The 13988-nt window shown below is 39.6% G+C and overlaps 1 protein-coding gene across 3 annotated transcripts in view; it reads right to left on the bottom strand.

The window, feature by feature from the left end:
• The window catches only part of mpp7a (MAGUK p55 scaffold protein 7a), a 346325-nt gene that overhangs the window by 124240 nt on the left and 208097 nt on the right, over positions 1-13988 (bottom strand). For all 3 annotated transcript variants that reach the window (XM_051928990.1, XM_051928989.1, XM_028804346.2), the window contains exon 4: positions 2822-2899. In XM_051928990.1, the coding sequence (XP_051784950.1) occupies positions 2822-2899 (78 nt within the window). The remainder of the gene's footprint in view (positions 1-2821; positions 2900-13988) is intronic.

The raw sequence follows: 13988 nt of genomic DNA, 5'->3' as shown, positions 1-13988 counted from the left end.
AATATCTTGTTCTGTTTTATGTAATTTTATGTTGACTTTTGTCTTTTAGCATGTTTTGTATTTCATGTGGTTTTATGATGTGCTGTAAAGTGCCTTTGACGTTTGCTGTATAAACAGGCACTATTTTTATAAAATTCTTGAATCCTTGAGCCTACACTGATGGAAAACAGCACACTGGGTGCTTTCTCCATGGAACACGACTATGCAACAGCAACTGCTCCCAGTCAGTATAAACAACACAACTGCAATGGGATTACATTTATTTTTTCTAACTAATCATATGAACTATAAGTTTAAAATCACTTCTAATGGTGTATAATTGCACGTTTCAACAAATACGAAAAAAACTTTTGAAATAATATGAAAATAAGTAGCTAGGTAAACATTGCTCAAACACAATTATTTTAAAATATTACATGTAATTCACCTTGTTTATTCTATATTGCAATATACTGACATTTGTCAAAACAGAATGAGTTAACATTAAATGTAAAAAAATCGAGTTACTTGAAATTGAAACCATACTGGCATAAAAAGGCTAACAAACTTAAATTGGTAATTATAAGAGAATTGCGATATGAAAAATGTATAATCTTCGTCCACATTTGATGCTCTTGTTACTGTATATACTGCTTTTCGGAAATATTTTCTTTTTATCTCAGAAACCAATTTTTCGAAGTAAAAGGATAAAGGTGATGCATTGCTGGACAACTAGCTTTAATCAATGCATCACTTTTGAATTAAAGCAACATGTAATTACAGACAATGTATAAAGGAGAAACACTTTACAAAAAAACAATACATTAAATCAGTGCTTCTCAACCGCAGGATCACAGGCTGCCACTGGCGGGTAGCGAGTTGCTATTGATTATAATAGTAGTGGGCCGTGAAGTGGGTTGCCGCTCCGTTGCTTGAACTTGATCAAATCTTTGCCCCATGCTCATGCTCAAGTCACTTAGGAGGACAGAAGTAGCAACTCTGACAATCGCTCTTGTTTCACCAAGGGGGCAAACAACACCCCTTCATCACCTGATGATTTTAACCAATTCACAAAGTGGGTCGACTAGATGCTTACATGGGGAAAAAGTGTGTCACCACAACAGAAAGGTTGAGAAACACTACATTAAATACGATGTCTTTATGTTTTTCCCCAGTACAAACAAAATAAAAAAATGAACACAAATTCTTAATCCCCGTCTTTTTAACCATCCATTGAAAGATGCAAATCCAATAATTATTCATAGCCTCACTTAAAGAGTCAAAAAGTGATTTACCTGCCATGATCTATAATTTCTTGATCTTATGGTTGCAGTACGGTACAAACCATTTATATTTAAAACAGTATAAAAGTCAATGTTTTAATTATAACTGTCCATAAAAGAAAGATTCTCTAGTTAACAGTAAGACACAACATGGCTATATTGTTTTTTTAACTTAAATATGAAGCGAGTTACTGCCTCAAGTAGAGGAGTTTAAATACTTTGGGATCTTGTTCAAGAGTGAAGAGAAAAAGAATGGTAAGATCAATAAACAGAATGGAGATCTGTAACGGTGAAGAAGGGTCTGAGTAAGAAGGTAAAGCTCTCGATTTACCAGTCAGTCTACACCTCTAATTTCACCCATGGTCAAGAGTTTTGTGTAATGACCGAAAGAATGAGATTGCAGGTACAAGCGACCAAAATGAGTTTACTCTGCAGAGTGGCTGAGCATTCCCTTAGAGACAGGGTGAGGAGCGGCGACATCTGGGAGAGGCTCAGAGCATCAAGAGGAGCCAACTGAGCTGGTTTGGTCATCTACAGATGCCTCTACAGATATATAGATGCCTCTTGGACGTCTCCCTGTGGAGGTTTTATGGGAGGAGACCCCAAGGAAGACCCAGGGCTCACTGGGACTACATATCTCCCAGATGACCTGAGAACGCCTTAGAATCCCACAGTATGAGTTGGCAAGTTTGGTTGGGTAAAGGGACAAATGGGCATCACTGTTAAGGCTGTTGCCCCTATGACCCAGTCTTGGATAAGTGGTGGAAATTGAATTGAATGAAAAAACATGAGTTAGACTTTCAGTTGACACATACATAAATACGAAAAAAAAAAAACCCAAAACACACACACTCTCCCTTCTCAGCACCCTCTGCCTCCCTGATGGCAATGAATGCCTTCATATATTAAGTATGGACATAGTGCATCACTGAACTAGATCACTAAGCTACAGGCTGCATATTTGGAAATCTTCTGAAATACCCATGCAAAATTAAATAATATCTACTCATAAAGAAAATAAAGAGTGAGAGAGAATCACTCCTTCTTCTAAACCTAAACAATGCCATCTAATTTTACAGACTGAAACCAGTGGGATCTGGACAATCTCCATTCACACTCCCTCCATCTTAACACATTAGGTCTTTTAGGACCGGAACTATCCAATTATCATAATTGTACTTACATCTGTGTGATATACTAAGGTAGGATCTTGACCAGAAAGTCTTTTGCACTAATTTGATTACTATACCCCAGTGTTCCTGCTTAACAGACTGTTTGTGTGCTGTTGGAGAATGAGTATAACTCATATTGCTGTGTTGTATGTTTACCTTGATATTTTATTGATTTAAGCTTCTCTAAACTAAACTGCATGCTCCTGACCTTGTTATAGAAGCATATTGAAGCAATAATTATCTTGTGTTTTGACATACAGTAGGTTTAAAAAGAATACAAACAAGACAAAATGCAATTGGGTGCATGACCTCTAGTTAAATGAGAGTCCCAGGTACAATGAGGCAAATGTTTAATTGTACCGAAGGATCTCACTAATGTAGACTTACATCATCAGCTAAGGTAGTGGCAGTGTGGATGACGGGAGACGGATTTTGCATCTCATACTGCTGGAGCTTCTCATGTATCTGTAAATTAAGCATAAACAGGAATAATTACAATCTATGCATTATCTTTATAGTTTAAGAAATAAAACATTTACAATATTAAACAATTTAGCTCAAAATGACTGATATAATTGATTGGACAGAGGGCAAAAAACTACACTCAACATAAATCGCTTTCAGTCAAAGTATTCCCATTCGGAAATACCTTTTCAGAATAAAATGTTACACAGTCAAACAACTAATATAAGCAATAATAAGGTGCAGATACCAATTTACTTCTTATATAAATGCCACAATTGGGAAATATAGTTAGAAAACCTATTACAGATGATACTTAGCTATAGCTTTCCACTCATCTATCCATTTTCTAATCCTGCTTCTCAAGAGCAAGGTCACAGAGAAGCTGTGGCCAATCCCAGTAAGCACTGGGCACAAGTGAAGAACAATCCCTAGGCAGATGCTAGGTGAAAACACACAATTAAATTTGTTTTGTTATGTTCATAATAAACTGCACCAGTGAGTAATAACTGCTGGTCTTTGAATACAGAAAAACAAAAAAAAGTAAATGATGAGAATGATGCAATGAGGTCCTGTACAAGTATATATTTACCTTTACAGTATGTTCCTTAACCACTATATCATTGCCCTAGTTGTTTGTTAATGCCAAAAAGTAAATCTCCTTTACAACACTTGATTTTTTACAAAGGCAGCAGACTTTGACAGTATTAGTCTAAATTTTTAATTCATCAATCTGACCCCTTTTCATGGTCCCTTCTAGTGAGAAGTGTTCCTAAAACAGAATGCTGCCTCCATCATGTTTAACAGGAATGTGCAATGTATAAATAAGATTCTTTGCATGTTATAATGTGCAGTACTACTAACATTTAGGTTATTTAGGTCATATCCCCACTGTATTATATGAAAAGTCACTTTCTATCACCTTCTATAGAGAGCTAAGAATATTGCTTTGAGAATCATATGGAAATCAGGCCTTCAAAACTACAAGTAAATATTCTAATTGGTCCTCACCTGGATTAGTCAGACTGACAGACACTTTATTGATCCCCAAGGGGAAACTCACATACTCCAGCACATTGATAAAAAACAATATTAAATTAAAGAGTGATAAACAGGTATAACAGACAGCAACTTTGTATAATGTTAACGTTTACTCCCCCGAGTAGAATTGAAGAGTCGCATAGTGTGGGGGAGGAACGATCTCCTCAGTCTGTCAGTGGAGCAGGACAGTGACAGCAGTCTGTTGCTGAAGCTGCTCCTCTGTCTGGAGATGACACTGTTCAGTAGATTCTCCATGATTGACAGGAGCCTGCTCAGCGCCCGTCACTCCACCACAGATGTCAAACTGTCCAGCTCCGTGCCTACAATAGATCCTGCCTTCCTCACCAGTTTGTCCAGGCGTGAGGCGTCCCTCTTCTTTATGCTGCCTTCCCAGCACACCACCGCGTAGAAGAGGGCGTTCGCCACAACCATCTGATAGAACATCTGCAGCATCTTATTGCAGATGTTGAAGGACGCCAGCCTTCTAAGAAAGTATAATAGGTTATGCCCTTTCATGCACAGATCATCAGTATTGGCCGTCCAGTCCAATTTATCATCCAGCTGCACTCCCAGGTATTTATACAGTAGGTCTGTACCCTCTGCACACAGTCACCTCTGATGATCACGGGGTTCATGAGGGGCCTGGGCCTCTTAAAATCCACCACAGCTCCTTGGTTTTGCTGGTGTTCAGTTGTAGGTGGTTTGAGTTGCACCATTTAATAAAGTCCTTGATTAGGTTCCCATACTCCTCCTTTTGCCCACTCCTGATGCAGCCCACGATAGCAGTTGTCAGTGAACATTTGCACGTGGCAGGAGTCCGAGTTGTACTGGAAGTCCGATTCTATATAGGCTGAACAGGACCGGAGAAAGCAAATGATTACTCGATTTAGTTCAGGTCCTGGGGTACCAAATGGCTATCCCCTACCTCTTGATAATTTTATTGACTGTATATTAAATGATACTTAACATCTCTGAAATGTTTTATAACCATCTCCTGACCTGTGGTCCTCCTGAGCTTTCTCCTGTAAATCTATTAAAGTCTACTTGCTTCCCCATAGCTGGCGTTTTCTTTTGTACTTATTATTCATGTACATATTTAGCAAAACTCTTGAAGCTTGGTGACTTATGAAAAAAGGGTACACTAAAATGTTTTACATTTGGTTTATACAAGTTACCACTAGCAGTGTAAATGACATGGTCGGGTCATACAGTGAGTTGAGAACTGCACCAGCAAAATTATGACCTAATGTCCGATGCTTTAGTCTTATGGTGAATTAACTACTCAGGCATAAATGACACCCAGCATAACATTTTTTATATTGAAACAATTAAAGTCATTACTGTTAAACATGGGTTAATGCCAGTTAGAATTTTGGATGCATTGAAAAGCAACTGCTTAGAACTCATTTTAAACTGGGCAAGAATGATTATTCATTTCATTTTTATTTAATATTTTCAGCATTTCTGAGCTTTCCTTTTTATGTCTAAGTAGATGCATATCTTCTTTTTGTTCTTCCTTCGGCTGCTCCCGTTAGGGGTTGCCACAGCGGATCATCTTCTTCCATATCTTTCTGACCTCGTCATCTTGTTCTGTTATAACCATCACCTGCATGTCCTCTCTCACCACATCCATAAACCTTCTCTTAGGCCTTCCTCTTTTTCTCTTGCCTGGCAGCTCTATCCTTAACACCCTTCTCTCAATATACTCAGCATCTCTCCTCTGCACATGTCCAAACCAACACAATCTCACCTCTCTGACTTTGTCTCCTCCATCCTGAGCTAACCCTCTAATGTACTCATTTCTAATCATATCCATCCTCGTCACACCCAATGCAAATCTTAGCATCTTTAACTCTGCCACCTCCAGCTCTGTCTCTTGCTTTCTGGTCATTGCCACCGTCTCCAACCCATATAACATAGCTGGTCTCACTACCGTCCTTGTAGACCTTCCCTTTCACTCTTGCTGATATCCGTCTGTGACAAATCACTCCTGATACTCTTCTCCACCCATTACACCCTGCCTGCACTCTCTTTTTCACCTCTCTTTCACAATCCCCATTACTCTGGCATTCCACTGACCTCCCTCTCATTTACACACATGTATCCTGTCTTGTTCCTACTGACCTTCATTCCTCTCCTCTCTAGAGCAGATCTCCCCTTCTCCAGGGTCTCCTCAACCTGCTCCCTACTCTCACTACAGATCACAATGTCATCAGCAAACATCATAGTCCAAGGGGACTCCTGTTTAATCTCGTCTGTCAACCTGTCCATCACCATTGTAAATAAGAAAGGGCTCAGAGCCAATCCCTGATGTAATCCAACCTCCACCTTGAATGCATCTGTTACTCCTACCACAGACCTCACCACTGACACACTTCCCTCATACATATCCTGTACAACTCTTATGTACTTCTCTGCCGCTCCCGACTTCCTCATACAATACCACAACTCCTCTCAAGGCACACTGTCATATGCTTTCTCCAGGTCCACAAAGACGTAGTGCAACTCCTTCTGGCCTTCTCTATCCTTCTCCATCAACACCCTCAGAGCAAACATCGCATCTGTGGTGCTCTTTCTTGGCCTGAAACCATACTGCTGCCACTAATCATCACCTCACTTCTTAACCGAGCTTCCACTACTCTTTCCCATAACTTCATGCTGTGACTCATCAATTTTATCCCCCCAGTAGTTACTACAGTCCTGCACATCCCCCTTATTCTTAAATATTGGCACCAGTACACTTCTTCTCCACTCCTCAGACATCCTCTCACTTTCCAAGATTCCATTTAAACAATCTGGTTAAAAACTCCACTGCCATCTCTCCTAAACACCTCCATGCTTCCTCAGGTATGTCATCTGGACCAACGGCCTTTCCATTCTTCATCCTCTTTATATCTGTCCTTACTTCCTCCTTGCTAAACTGTTGCACTTCCTGATTCACTATCTCCATATCAACCAACCTCTTCTCTCTCTTGTTCTCTTCATTCATAAGCCTCTTAAAGTACTCTTTCCATCTGTTCAACACACTCTCCTCGCTTGTGAGTACGTTTCCATCTTTATCCTTTATTACCCTAACCTGCTCCACATCTTTCCCAGCTCGGTCCCTCTGTCTAGCCTACTGGTCCTTTTCTCCCTCCTTAGTGTCCAACCTCTCATACAACTCATCATACACCTTTTCTTTAGCCTTCGCCACCTCTCTCTTCACCATCCAACCTCTGCTCCTTAGGGACAAGCTGACAGAGATGGGTGTAGATTCATACCTGGTAGCATGGATCGTGGACTATCTTAAAGACAGACTTCAGTATGTGCGTCTTGGGAACTGCAGGTCTGACATTGTGGTCAGCAACACAGGAGCGCCGCAAGGGACTGTACTTTCTCCGGTCCTGTTCAGCCTATATACAATCGGACTTCCAATACAACTCGGAGTCCTGCCATGTGCAAAAGTTCACTGACGACACTGCTATCGTGGGCTGCATCAGGAGTGGGCAGGAGGAGGAGTATAGGAACCTAATCAAGGCCTTTGTTAAATGGTGCGACTCAAACCACCTACAACTGAACACCAGCAAAACCAAGGAGCTGGTGGTGGATTTTAGGAGGATCAGGCCCCTTATAGACCCCGTGATTATCAGAGGTGACTGTGTGCAGAGGGTGCAGACCTATAAATACCTGGGAGTGCAGCTGGATGATAAACTGGACTGGACTGCCAATACTGATGCTCTGTGTAAGAAAGGACAGAGCCGACTATACTCCCTTAGAAGGCTGGTGTCCTTCAACATCTGCAATAAGATGTTACAGATGTTCTATCAGACGGTTGTGGCGAGCGCCCTCTTCTACGCAGTGGTGTGCTGGGGAGGCAGCATAAAGAAGGGGGACACCTCACACCTGGACAAACTGGTGAGGAAGGCAGGCTCTATTGTAGGCATGGAGCTGGATAGTTTGACATCTGTGGCAGAGCGACGGGCACAGAGCAGGCTCCTGTCAATCAAGGAGAATCCACTGCATCCACTGAACAGTATCATCTCTAGACAGAGGAGCAGCTTCAGCGACAAGACTGCGGTCACTGTCCTGCTCCACTGACAGACTGAGGAGATCGTTCCTCCCCCACACTATGCGACTCTTCAATACCACCCGTTAACATTATTCAAAGTTATTGTCTGTCTGTATACCTGCATTGTTATCACTCTCTAATTTAACATTTTCTTTATTAGTATGCTGCTGCTGGAGTATGTGAATTTCCCCTTGGGATTAATAAAGTATCTATCTATCTATCTATCTATCTATCTATCTATCTATCTATCTATCTTATCTCCTTGTACTCTTGTCTACTCTCTGCATCTCTCTGACTATCACACTTCTTGTTTATGCATATATATAGGTTAAAAATCACATTTAAAAAGTCTTGGTTTTAAGGGGAAAAATGAAAATGTTGTCACCATATATAGATTTTCTTTCAAAATTAGATAGGTCAATGAACATATTAAATGAGGTCTGACCAATTTGCAGTATATAAGATGTTCTGAAAAATAATATCTATGGCAAGCTGATAATCCTCACAGATGTGATTTAAGGAACACTTTACTTTTATGACAAACCAATGAACACAACTAAACAAATAATTCATTTTAATAAATGTATATTGTCACACAAGTGCAAGTAGGAGGCAGCTAAAGGGTATGAGTAATTGTAATACCACCACCAACCAGGGGGTGGCGGAGTGTGCTGACTGTCTTTCTCAGTTATTTGCAGACCGTTCCTGGGAAATCCCGCCAGGTTCCGGCACCCTCGATAACATCACTTTTGGTTCTGGCCCCACAGATGACGTCACTTCCAGTCCCACAGACATCACTTCCGGTTCCGGCCCTAAAGATGACGTCACTTCCAGAGTGGGCCTTTAAAGCCACCATCTTTCTTGCCTTAAGTCAGTTCTGTTTTGGAATCAGTCGTGTGAACATCTCTGTTCAAAAATTTCAACTTTTGCAGCCAGGATATATTATACGGGTGGCTGCCCCAAACCTTTATCATGTCTCATGGTATTCTTTATCACAATATGTACTGTATACAGAAAATTTTTTCAAGATTTTATAATGAAGACACAAAGGCTACGGTCACATTACCAGGCTGAAGTGACATAAATCCGATTTTTTTTTTTTTGCCTTAATGTGGCACAAATCTGATGTGTTCTGAGCTGTGTGGACACAGAAATCCGATCTTTTCACATCAGATTTGAGTTACGTTTATATGCGGCCCTAGACTGGATACGTACCCGATTTGTGAAAGCGCAACATGAATGAGAACAGTCAGGTCAGAATTTCATGTGTTTTTTTGCCTACATGCAAGGGCTGAGTATGGCTGTCATCAGCCAGCACCGGCAGTATGGCAAAACAACAATGGAGGAGAGCTACACCTGTGACAACAAACAAAATCCAACCATTTCTGGTTCTTTTCTGATACCCACACATCTCTTGGTGCAATAGTGCCAGCAATAGCTGTGAAAACAGTAAAATCTAGCTGTCTGGCTTTTCTTTACTTTCACGGCCTAATCAGGTTCACCTAACAAATAGTATGCTGCCCTAAAGAGCAAAATGTGACACATAAACTAGCTTCAATCATATTCATTTTGTCGGTTTTAATAACACAGGGGGATTCATGAAACAAGCGTACTGATGTGTGCATGTGTGCTACTTAAGGGGACAAATGCATTCATATTACAGTTAGATACAGGTCACTTGTACTTATGAATGGGAATCTTCAAGATAGGCAAATCCAATCTGAGCAAAAAACTGGAATTGAGAAATGAGGCCTACATTGTAAACATAGAAAAAGAAATGATAGGGAACAGTTAAAAACACATTTTCTTCTATAAAAGGAGGAGGAGGAGAGGAGGTTAGGAGCGCGTGCTGATACAGTGCATTGATGCACCCAACACATGACCAACCAACTCAGGATCCCAGATTAAGAACTTCACAAAATGAAAGCTTTTCAACAAATTTCAGACAAGCACCTGTGGAATATGCAGATCTTTTCAGTTTTTAAAGAAATACTCCACTCAAAAATGACTTACCGTATGTGGCTTATACTGATTTGATTTAAAGACCTGCCTACCCCAACTCATTCATTGTTGAGAATTCCAGCCTAGATTCAGGTTAATTATTAGCTAACCCTAAACTTCATTTGATATCAACAAAAAGCGTACATGGAGAGATGTGTATAACTAAACAAAGAAAATTTAAATAAAAAAAAATATATCAGGAAGAAAATATGCTTCATAGTGGTGCATATCCTAGATGCTTCAACAAGCAGGTGGTCAATTTACTCATGCAGATTCACAGACTACCATTAAATAATCCAGAGCTCACCACTACGAATATACACTCACTGAACAAATCCTTAGGAACACTCTACAGTAAAACTGGATAGGGACTCCCTTTGCCCTTATAACAGCCTCAGTTCTTTGTGGCATAGGTGCGACAAGATCTCGGAAATATTCCTTAGAGATTGTATTCCACATTGGCAGGATTGTATCACGCAGTTTCTGCAGATTTGACAGCTGCACATTCATGTTGTGAATATCCCATTTATCACATCCCAAAAGAAACTAAACTTTACTGTCTAGCTGGAAATGTAAACATGCCATAACATAATGGCCGTAGCATTTTAACACGTTGTATACCCAATAGACCATATTTGTTGTGTCTTACAACATTCTACCTTAGATAAAATAGACGAATGCTGTGAGGTAACACCTTTCTACTGTATGTTTTTCTTTTTATTGTAACTTGAGAACGTATATCAATGTGCATACGCACACATAATGGTTAACAGTAGACAAACATCACAAAAAGTAGATCCATTAACACAATATACATAACAATATTGCTTATCTAAACTGTTTGCTGTCGTTATGTCATATAGTGATGCAACAGTTAAAATGTGTGGAGCCCAGTAGCTGCGCTGGTCTACGTGTGTGTGTGTATGTGTGTGTGCGTGTGAGTAGGTCTCCACTGTCACAACATCACAACATGCAAATTATTAAGCTTGAGTCACTTTGTGCTACTGAGCCTCTGAATGGATAACAGCAATTTTATCTTTTTATCTTCTTTTGGAATCAAGTCTTTTGTTCAGGATCTTTTGCTCTCTCCCTGAAACCTTGGCAGTGGTTTAAAATGCACGGACTGGAGAAAATTAGGAAGAAGCCCTGAGGCTGGTTCCTTTTCAGTGCAGGATTTCGCCACTACTCACTATATACTTTTTAACAGGTTGTCCCTAAACGTGGATTCTTGTTTGAGAATCATCACGTCTGACCTCGTGAAACTATCTTCACAGTAGCATCCAGAAAAGAAAAAAAAAAGAAAAAACACACACACATATAGAGGCAGAATCAACACTCAAAAGTATCCACTGCTTTTAAAACAACGTTTAAGATCAACTGTTTAAAAATCAATGATTAAAACAATGCTTAGGTACATGCTTCTTAAATTTTCAAATCTTTTGCTAAGACTTATGGGAAAACAGCCCAAAAAGCCCAGACTTCATTAAAAACAATCCACCTTACATTCCTGATATACAGAACTTCAATAAACCCACAAAAGAGCCCATCTTAGCAACAATAATCTTGCACTATAGTTAAAGAGTACAACTGACCAGAGGACATAAGTTAAGCAATTTTCTGATTCAATTATGTTTTTATTATTACGTTAGAATCATAATTAAGTCTCAACGGCACAGGATTCAAACAACAACACTGTGTTATTAGACAAAAATAACAAAAAAAAATGTTTAAAATTACATCAAATTAAAAACTGCGGTGTCTGTTTTACCATAAATGTGCTTAGACTTTGTGATCTAATCCCGCAAAAAGACATCTGGTGTATTAGTTCCAAATTGTAAGGCTGGCTGCTGTGGAAGTAGCTTTTTTCTTGGGAGGAAGTTAGATTAAATACTTTATTTACTACTTAGGATAAAATGGAATAGGCGAGTCATCTGTTAAAGAATGTGCGTATATGCTGAAGCTCACATTTAAAACCCATTACTGCTCTTTGCATTTCATAGTGCAAATTCTTTAGTCCTCCAGTGATAGAATTCTTGGCAGTCATACTACAAAAATGGAAAAACTACACTGCTGTAAAATACAGACTACAAAAACGAAGAGGCAAATAAAAAATAAACATTAAGAGAACGCAAAATAATGTTTTTGTTTTTCATTTACTGAATGTCTTTCCATCTTTGCCCCTTAAGAGTTTGGGGACTGTTTAGAAATAAATTTTAGAAATGGTTTATAGCCTATCCACTTTTATGCTTAAATTGTCCCTCAAAGGCCATACTGCAAAGCAGAACACATGTAAATTGGGATAACATGGGTTTAGCAGTTTTACTGTTTCTTTAGGGTCTGGGATAAGTTGTTCAGACCACAAGTTCAGTGTCTAGACCTTGATCATAAAAATGCATTCTTCTAATCAATGCTTCTTATTCACTATTCAAAGTAATTCATTTCACTGGTATTCACCTTATTATTTTTTTAGCTAAAGCCTTTTTCTCCAAAGTGACCAAACAAATCACACAATACCAGTACTTCTATATTATTACAAATGAAGTATAAAAATGTTAAATTACTAGATCCAGGTCATGCTTGTAAGAATGGAAATTACAGTCTGTCGTTTTTCACTCTAAAACCTTAATGATGTAACTAAAGAATTCATCAATAAAACCATACTCATCACTGGTTTAGCAATCATTTTGCAGGTTTATCGAGTTTAGCTAACTTAATGGGAATCTTTTTCTCTCCTCACTCTACATTCCTCAGAACCCCAATTCTCATCATATCATTCAACTTCACCTCAACAAGAAAACAATTGAAAAACTATACAATAACAAACATCACTGATTAAAAAAATAACCAATAAGTTGATTTTATTGTTAGGAAACTGCTGCTGGCAGTATGACTTAGTACCATTGCTACGAACAAACAAAAACACAACTAACAGTACAACACACACTCACTGGCCACTTTATTAAGTTCACCTCACTTGTTAATATGGACCCCATTTTGCCTTCAGAACTGGCATAGTTCTTCATGGCATAAATTCAACAAGGTGCTGGAAACATTCCTCAGAGATTTTGGTCCATATCGACATGATAGCATCACGCAGTTGCTGCATTTTTCTTGGCTACATATCCATGAAGCAAATTTCCCGTCCCACCACATCCCAAAGGTGCTCCATTGGATTGAGATCTGGTGACTGGTGAGGCCATTCGAGTCCAGTGAACTCATTGTCATGTACAAGAAACCAGTTTGAGATGATTTGAGCTTTGTGACATGGAAGGTTGTCCTAGTGGATATAGCCTTCAGAAGATGGGGACACTGCGGTCATAAAGGGATGGACATGGTCAGCAGAAATACTCAGGTAGGCTGTGGCATTTAAACGATGCTCAATTGGTATTAAGGGGTGCAAAGTGTGCCAAGAAAATATCCTCCACATCATTACATCACCACTACCAGCCTGAAGCATTGACACAAGGTAGGATGGATCCATGCTTTCATATTGATGACACCAAATTCGGACTCTACCATCTGAATGTGGCCACAGAAATCGAGACTCATCAGACCAGGCAATGTTTTTCCAATCTTCTATTGTCTAATTTTGGTGAGCCTGTGTGAATTTTAGGCTCTGGTTCCTGTTCTTAGCTGAAAGAAGTGGCACCCAGTGTGGTCTCCTGCTGCTGTAGCACACCTGCGTCAAGGTTCTACATGTTGTGCATTCAGAGATGGTCTTCTGGATACCTCAGTTGTAATGAGTGCTTATTTGAGCTACTGTTGCCTTTCTATCAGCCTGAACCACTCTGGCCATTCTCTTCTGACCTCTGGCATCAACAAGGCATTTTTTCCCCAGACAACTGCCACTCACTGGATATGTTGCCTTTTTTAGGACAACTCTCTGTAAACCCTAGAGATGGCAAGTAGATCAGCAGTTTCTAAAATACTCAGACCAGCCTACCTGGCACCAACAACCAACCATGTCATGTTCAAAGTCACTTAAATCACCTTTCTTCCCCA

Source organism: Erpetoichthys calabaricus, chromosome 6, assembly GCF_900747795.2.
Source record: "Erpetoichthys calabaricus chromosome 6, fErpCal1.3, whole genome shotgun sequence".
Classification (NCBI taxonomy): Eukaryota; Metazoa; Chordata; class Cladistia; order Polypteriformes; family Polypteridae; genus Erpetoichthys; species Erpetoichthys calabaricus.
This window is presented reverse-complemented; position numbering and strand designations above follow the sequence as displayed.